Source organism: Ipomoea nil, unplaced genomic scaffold, assembly GCF_001879475.1.
Source record: "Ipomoea nil cultivar Tokyo-kokei standard unplaced genomic scaffold, Asagao_1.1 scaffold0191, whole genome shotgun sequence".
Classification (NCBI taxonomy): Eukaryota; Viridiplantae; Streptophyta; class Magnoliopsida; order Solanales; family Convolvulaceae; genus Ipomoea; species Ipomoea nil.
The window spans coordinates 539642-548414 of record NW_017616619.1 but is presented as its reverse complement, the minus strand read 5'-3'; the positions used below and the strand labels follow the sequence as shown (position 1 = coordinate 548414).

The window sequence follows — 8773 nt, the reverse complement described above, 5'->3', positions numbered from 1 at the left end:
TAATAACGGTATAATGGTATTTTAGTCTAACAAGAATATAGTACGGATAATTTTATTCATTATATTTGAAGTGTGCAATATTTAATGAAAAATGTATACCCTTATTAGCATACAAATGTGAATATAGACATGAATGTGGGTATAGCTTAGTGGGTAAAGCTCTTAGTTTATAATCAAATGAGTAAGGATTCAAACCTCACCTTAAACATTTAATATAATATATATATCTATTAAAAAAAAAAAAAAAAAAAAAAAAAAACAGAAAACCGATCGGGTTATCGGTTCGGTTTCACCTAAACTAGGACCGATCGGTCTTTCGGGTAAAAACCAAACCGAACCGATTTGCCCAGCCCTATTGGCAACCCTTCTTTAAAAAGAAAACTCCATCTATTCACCATCAGTATAAGCAACAATAAAGCATCCACCCACACACAGTAAAAATACTGAAATTTTTGCATATATTCACACTGCAAATGTACAAAAAGCAGTAAATAATAGAAGGAAAGTTATACATCACACAGCACCAAACTCTACTACCATAATTAAGCTTGTAACCTTACAACCCTTATTAACTATGAGCTTCAGAACAATGCTGTACTACATTGTGGAATTCCTTGATAGTTATCGCGGGAATGGAAGAAACCCAAGTACAAAATTTCATGCTTACAACTCCGACTCCAGATGATACTATGAACACATCTTAAAACATCCGGAGTACGAAGAAGCTACACTTGTCATGAACTACGATAAGGCTCAGTCATGAAATATACACCTTCAAAATGAATGAAAGAAATTTAAGTTCATTTTGTTCACCTTGTAATGCTCGGTTCAAGTACTCCGGGCACTTATTGAGGTGTAAGTCATGGTTGCCTGTGTCATACCAGTACTCATGTTTCCGGATGATGAGGAATTGCCCTCGTTCCCCGAGTTAATTGATGCTGTAAATAATTTTTCTTTCTTTTGAACCCTTAGACCCATTAGTTCTGATAACAACCCCGGTTCTGAGATCATCGAATCATCCACCTCCGCCTCTCCCGTCAGCATTTTCAGTACAGTTGACATAGATGGTCGGCTCTTGGTCATGGCTTGGGTGCATAAGAAAGCAATCTTCACATATCTACAAGCTTCATCAATATCGGCACTTTCTATCGATGCATCAACCAACTCAACAAGCTCCCCGCTTTGATAGAGTCTCCAAGCCTGCAAATGAGTATATTATGTAAACAAGCATTCCCAGATTTACTATTTAGCCCCTTCGGGTTCACGTGCATTCAATTTTAGACTGAAAAGATCGAGTTATAAGACACTAAAGGTTAAAAGGTTGGATCTCGGTTTGCTATTCATATGCAGTGGCAACCAATTTTACCAAGTAAAAATAATACTGTCCTCTATCTGTTCAGCGGGGTAAGTTAAGGTTGCAACAGATTATTATTCTTTTTGTCAGACCACGAGGTGTCCTAAGCAGGCTCTAACTATAGGAGCCCGTACCATATTCAGACTAATCCCCGTTCGCACCAGGCCGGCCCAATTAAGGGCAAAGTGCTGACCAGATTGGTTTTTCCATACGAGAGGGTGTTTGAACTCCCGACCTCTCTTAAGGGACAAGAGTGCACAGCCACTCATGCCAACCAAGCTGGTTAAGGTTGCAACAGATTATAGTAATGTATGTCACCGGATAGTCTTATACCCTTTCGAGAAGAAACTGATCGCCAACGGGTAGGCGCTTGTTGGTGTTGCATCTTCCACTAACAATTTCTAAAAGGAGAACTCCAAAACTGTAAATATCTGCTTTCCTTGTCAATCGGGCACGCATTGCATACTCAGGGGCCAAATAACCTCTGCAAGCATATAACATCGGGGTGTTATAATATGAAAATATATATATATATATATATATATATATATATATATATATATATTATCATTTCTGACTCGGCAAATAAAAATACATGCAAACAGGGAGAATTGTATACTTGTTAGAGGCCAAAATGAACCATTAGACTGAATAAAATGGATTGAGGTGCACGTTCTAGTGTTTACAATAAAGACACTCATTTCTCGGTGACTTTGCTTTGACGTGTTTACTAGCAAATTACTAGTCTACAATCAACCCACGGTACCTATCCACCAATTGCCCAAAATTCTGAAACTATAAGAAATTAACTTACTGAGTGCCCACCAGGACTATGTGGTCTAATGGTATCCAGGTTGGACTTCCATTTGGAAGGTTGTAAGTTCGAGCCTCAGTGGAGGCGTTATTGGCTCTTTGTGTTTCAGTAGGTTGAGAAAGTATATGAACAGATACTACAATGTAATAGAGCTAGTAGCATTCAAAAAAAAAAAAAAACTTACTGAGTGCCCGCAACACGAGTGCTGACATGAGTAGCATTAATTGGGAAAAGTTTGGCGAGACCAAAATCAGCAATCTTTGGAGTGAGATCTTTGTCGAGAAGAATGTTGCTTGCTTTAATATCTCTATGAATAATATGAGGTTTTAATTCTTCATGGAGGAATACGAGTCCCCGAGCCACACCTATGCATATTTTAGAACGAGTACTCCAGCTAAACTGAATGTTGCTGTGCCCAGAACCTATAAACAAAAGAAACTCTCGTCAAGAATATAATACGCTTTCACTGCCAATGGAAAAAGAGAGAGAGAGACAGCAAATCACCGAGAAGAGTTTGAGAAAGGCTGTTATTTTCCACATAGCCATATACCAATATCCTATGATCCTCTTCCACACAACACCCATACAATTTCACCAGATTTTCATGTTCTACGCCCGAGATAGCTATTATTTCGTTCAGAAATTCTTTTACGCCCTGAGTTGACTCAGCAGAAAGCACCTTAATAGCAGCTAAAGTGCCATCTTTTAGCCGCCCCTAACAGTCAATAAACAATTTCAGTACAGATATGAGATACGTAAATTCTTCCTAGATTGAGGAATGAAAATGTCATACTTTGTAAACAGAACCAAACCCTCCTTTTCCTATCTTATTTGAGGGGCTAAAGTCCCCCGTTGCAACCCGCAATTCTCCATATGTGTATAGCTTAGCATCCTGCCAGTTTGAAACTTCTGTACCAATTATTCAACCAACTCAGCATTAAAAATAGAAAGCGGGCACATGTATTGCAAAGTACTAATGCAAAACGGTAAGGACATCAACTCGGGGCAGTAAAATTTCCGAAACCTACCTTCTTCAATGTCTATTTGATGCCTAGGGGGAGATGCTTTTTTTCCAAAACAGCACCTAAAATGACTCATATCACCACTTTTTAGTCCTAACAAGCTTTAATTCACACAAATATTGCCTCCTGCCAAGATCAAACCATAACATAAGAACATGGTAACATTTCAAGCAACTAAGATCAAAGTAAGATTGTGAAAGCTATTGCCATCACTTGACCATCAAATCAAATAATTCCCAGCACCCACAAAAAAATCAAGAAAACAGTAAATCTTGCTTCTCCCTTTCTCAAAACAATGGTTTTAAATCCTAGAAATCGCATGTAACATTAAAAAAAAAAAAGGAGCTTTTTTTGTTTTCTAGACCAAAACAAAACAGCATCCATACAAGGATGCCCACAAACAAACATAGGATAACAGTACAACCACCTAGGTTTATTTCCTCTCTTCCAATCTCCTGAATTCACTGTAGATCAAAGAATCATGTCTCTCCCAACTCAACAAACCCTTCTTCCAATTTATTTATAGCTAAACCACAGGAAAAAGAGGCCAAAATCTTAAACAAAATTTATATCAATCTTCAAGCCATCAATCAAAAGAAAAGTCAGAATAGGTCGGGAAGTCAAGACCGGCCATAATTACCAAAAGCAGAAATAAACGCCGGCCCGGTACAAGACAATGGGAAAAGCAGCAGCTGTATATCACTGACCGGGCAAGAAGAAAGAAGCCATCAAAGTAAAATCACAAGATGCAAAAGACCAGCACTGCAAATGCTTATTTTTAGCTCATTTTAACACCTGAAAATTTTCAAGATGAGACCCAAAGAGAGAGAAAGACACAGAATTTAAGGAAACAGGGTGGTTTTGCTTGAGGGGACCTTACAGAGAAAGGACAATTAATGGAAACGAGAGAGAAGAAGATAGGTGATAGGGTCTGCTGTGTTGACTGGAATGGTAGTCCCAGCTCATCAAGACGGGTCTGCCACGTTATTGCACACGAAACAGACGAAAAGTCCCTACAATATATATATATATATATATATATATATATATATATATATATATATATATATATTTTTTTTTTTTTTTTTTTGAAAACTAGCCCTACAATATTTAATACTCCGTAATTGTGAAAAATTTATGTTTGGGCATTTAAATATGTGCAAGTGATAATCAAGTTGACTTAAAATATAGGAAGTCAAATTTATGCTATATTCTCCTATTATTATTATATTAACCGTCTACTTATGTATTTTTTTTTTTTTTGAATGCTACTAGCTCTATTATATTGTAGTATCTGTTCATATACTTTCTCAACCTACTAAAACACAAAGAGCTAATAACGCCTCCACTGAGGCTCGAACTTACAACCTTCCAAATGGAAGTCCAACCCGGGTACCATTGGACCACATAGTCCTGGTAATAAATTCATATACCCGTCTACTTATGTATTTAATTATTAAATAAATTCATTATTAATTTATGTTAAATACAACTAATTTATAAAAAAAAATAACAAATTAAAAGAATTTTGTTTTTAATTAATGTCTTAGAGCTTCCTATAAATGAGAAAGAGTGGGGAAGGCTAATCGTTATTTTGAATTTTTGTCAAATTTTACAAAAAACCTAAATAAATAAAGAGAAGTCACGTGTGGTCGCAACGGGCTATCACCTTGAATTTTTTACTTTTTTTCCTCGGCCATCTCTATTAGCTCTATTTTTTTTTCATAAAAAACTCAAAGGAAAAAAAAATTAATAGTTTGATTTTTGGAGCAATTTTCATAAAGGAATGTAACTTTTTTATTGGTGACGAGGGAAGTCGTACTCGCTACTTAAGAGTATACACTAGGTAAATTCTCTTCCAATCTTTATATAGGGAAGTGTATATAAGTCCCCAAAGTAGTGCTTAGTGCTTAAAAAGTTGAATTTAAAACGCACTTTAGCGACAATATAGAAGTTAAAACTTCAAACCTAACCACATACAATTTAGAGATCAGGTTCTTAGAGTTTGATTAGGATTAATTTGGGCTCATTATGCGCAACAATTATAGTAAAAAGTGTATATAGAGAATTTATAAGTGTATTTCATAAAGTAAAATTCTCACACATGAACAAAGGGCTTTTTTTTTTTTTTTTTTTTTTTTTTTTTTTTTTTTTTAATGTATCAATTAGACGATACCATTTCTCAAGTCACTCGATACAATCAAAATGTTCACTTTTGTGTTTTAAGTAAGAAGCATTATAAGAACATCTCCAATACTCTTAGGGTGTGTTTGGTTGGTGGGTTTTGCCCATAGGAATGGGTATGAAAGTGATTGTTGTTGTTTGGTTGATAGGTTTTTAGAACACTACTATGGGTTTTGAATACCCCATCAATTGAAAAACTCATACCCAAATACAATAAGGGTTTCATTCCCTTATTCATTTTCAAGCACTACTATTAGTAACCATTCCCATTCCACCCTACTACCAAACATGTTAAATACTTTCACCAAAACCCATTACCATTACCAAGTATTTGATACCCATTCCGATTCCGATTCCTATGTGCGAACCAAACACACCCTTAGTTTTTTGTGGTTTTGAGGTGCCACTTAGGAGAGAGAGAGAGAGAGAGAGAGAGAGAGAGAGAGAGAGAGAGAGAGAGAGAGGGGGGATAGACGTTCGATACTCTGCTTTTTATTTGTAATGTTTTGAGTTCTGAGTAATAGCTACGCGTTTTTTTCCTTAAAAAAAAAATGTTTCTTATTTTAACTAGAGGTAGGGTCAGCCAATTCACAGAGCCAATCAATATAAAGAGTTTTATTGTTACATCAATCGGTGAAAAAAGAAGGAAAATAACATTATTCTACGATAATTACACTTTTAATCGCTTAATTGTTGACTATTATATATACAATTTAGTCCTTTATTTGTAATTTTAATCAATATGATTCTCAATTGTTTTATCATGTTGCGAATTTAGTCCTTCAAAGTATAAAATAATCAATTTAGTCATTCTTTTAAAGAGTTAATTCCAGCAATAGTCCTCCGACTATTGTGATTTTCCAAATTTGGTCCTCGTCTTTTAATTTGGACAAAATAAACCCTTGACTATTAGAATTGTTCCACCATTGGTCCTTCCGTTAACTTAGAGTTAGATAGATGTTAAGTTAAGGGGTAAAAGGGTCATTTCCTCTGTTGGGTTTCTTCTTCTCCCTCCCGTACGATGAGTTAACTCTATAGGCAAAGGCAGCTTAGATTTCTGGTGGTCGAGGACTGCTTTACATAAATTATATTTTTTGTAGTAATACTTATGTTAGGCATTCTGGAATCTCAATCCCATATTTTTCTTCCTCTTCTTGAATATCATATTCTTCTTCAGATTCTATTCCAGGTTAATGTTAGGACTTATTGAAACTATGAATTAATGGTGTTTTAGATTTCTCACCTATAAAAAAAAAAAAAAAAGGATAGAACTAAAATTCTTAAATCCCTAATTAATTTCCCTATTATACCCTATGTATCTGTGATATGTTGCTCCTCCAAGCTCTGTCAAATCCAATAGTCAACAACGAAGCCAAGCCCAAGCCCAACAAGTTTACGACGCCGCCGCCCTCCCCTGCGAATCTGCAAAGAAGACGACAACGAGCGACGAAGCTACAAGTCGCCGACGCTGACCTCGACCCCTCACCTGCGAATCTGCAAAGAGGACGACAACGGACGACGAAGTTACAAGACGATGACGCCGTCGCCGACACTTCCCCCCTTCCCTGGGAATCTGAAAAAAAAAAACGACAACGGACGACGAAGCTACAAGCCGCCGACGCCGACCCCTCCGCTGCGAATCTGCAAAGAGGACGACAACAGACGACGAAGGTACAAGCCGACAACGACGCCGACCCCCTTCGCGGCGAATCTGCAAAGAAGACGAAAACGGACGCCGAAGCTAGAAACCGACGATGCCGACGCCTCAAGAAGAAAGCCGTGTGAGGTGCAGTGACTGTGAATTTTGATTTTTTGGATTGGTAATTTGTTATTGAGAATTTGACTTTAAGAATTGAATTGTTAAAAATGTAGAAATTATGATATACGGACTACTTTATTTGGGGTCTGGTCTGTGTATATTCAACCAACCTCAAGAAGAAGAAACTCAGCAGAGGAAATGACCATTTTACCCCTTAACTTAACATCTATCTAACTCCAAGTTAACGGAAGGACTAATGGTGGAACAATTCTAATAGTCGAGGGTTTATTTTGTCCAAATTAAAAGACGAGGATCAAATTTGGAAAATCACAATAGTCGGAGGACTATTGCTGGAATTAACTCTTCTTTTAAATGTTACTTGGTATAAGTACACAACTGAATGACTAAATTGACTATTTTACTCCATAAGAGACTAGATTTACATTACACTAAAACAAATAAGAACCACATTAACAAAAAAGAAAGAGTTAATACCCCTTTTGGTCCCTCGACTACTATTCAGTAATGCACAATTTAGTCCCATACTATTAAAAGTATCTAATTTAGTCCTCTAACTTGTAAAATCATACCCAATTTGATCGTCCGTTACAATTGTCATCCATCCACCGTTATAGAAAGGGACAAAAACGTCATTTTATCTAATAGTCGAGGGACCAAATTGGTCCATCGACTACTATTCGGTAATGCGCAATTTAGTCCCATACTATTAAAAGTATCCAATTTAGTCATCTAACTTGTAAAATCATACCCAATTTGGTGGTCCGTTACAATTGTCATCCATCCACCGTTATAGAAAGGGAAAAAAACGTCCTTTTATCTAATAGTCGAGGGACCAAAATGGGTATTAACTACTACTACTATAATAATAATAATAATAATAATAATAATAATAATTATTATTATTATTATTATTATTATTAGTTAACGGTTAGTTCAGTTCGAAATTGTCGATTAACCAAAATTTTAAATAAATAAATAAATAAATAATCTAAAATGTAAAATCTTTATAAATTTGTAATGTTGTTATGGTATTGCTTGTATATATTTCTTATGGATTTATTATTATATATTATTTTAATTAGATTTATTATTATATGTATTATTTTTAGGATTTAACCAACCGATTAATCGAAAAACTTCAGTTCGGTTAATTCGGTAATACAAAGTTCGGTTCAGTTAACGATTAAAATTTTAAAAATTTCAGTTAAAACGGTTCGGTTAACCGATTGTACACCCCTAGTCTTGATATACAAAACTAAACTAAGAGCAACCCCACCTACGATTTTTTGTGGGGTCCAATATGAGTTGGAGGATAGAGAAGAAGGAGAGAGAGAATGCATTTTGAACTCCTGAGAGATAATGGTTTTTTGTAGGTCCCAGGAGAGAGAAAAAATGGAGGAAAGATTGTGCATGATTTTTTGTGGTACATTTTAGTTTTTAAAATAATAAGAAGTAATATGGTGGCAGGAGACATTGTCTCAATAATAATAATAATAATAATAACAACAACAACAACAACAACAACAACAACAACAACAACAACAACAACAATAATAATAATAATAATAATAATAATAATAATAATAATAATACCCATTTTGGTCCCTCGGCTATTAGAT

At 35.5% G+C, this 8773-nt stretch overlaps 1 protein-coding gene across 3 annotated transcripts; it reads right to left on the bottom strand.

Moving 5' to 3' along the window:
• Positions 1-429: 429 nt before the first annotated feature.
• On the bottom strand, positions 430-4077 carry LOC109187436 (putative serine/threonine-protein kinase). 3 transcript variants are annotated; one of them, XM_019337626.1, is made up of 7 exons: positions 3831-4077; positions 3197-3316; positions 2962-3077; positions 2673-2883; positions 2353-2590; positions 1688-1838; positions 430-1200 (listed from the first exon to the last, which is right to left on the bottom strand). In XM_019337626.1, the coding sequence occupies exons 2-7, from the start codon at positions 3264-3266 to the stop codon at positions 829-831; spliced, it is 1158 nt and encodes a 385-aa protein (XP_019193171.1). In that variant the 5' UTR covers positions 3267-3316; positions 3831-4077; the 3' UTR covers positions 430-828. The 3 variants fall into 3 exon arrangements, with proteins under 3 accessions (XP_019193171.1, XP_019193177.1, XP_019193184.1); XM_019337632.1 differs by lacking the exon at positions 3831-4077 and adding an exon at positions 3615-3824; XM_019337639.1 differs by lacking the exon at positions 3831-4077 and adding an exon at positions 3618-3824.
• Between the last annotated feature and the right edge of the window lie 4696 nt (positions 4078-8773).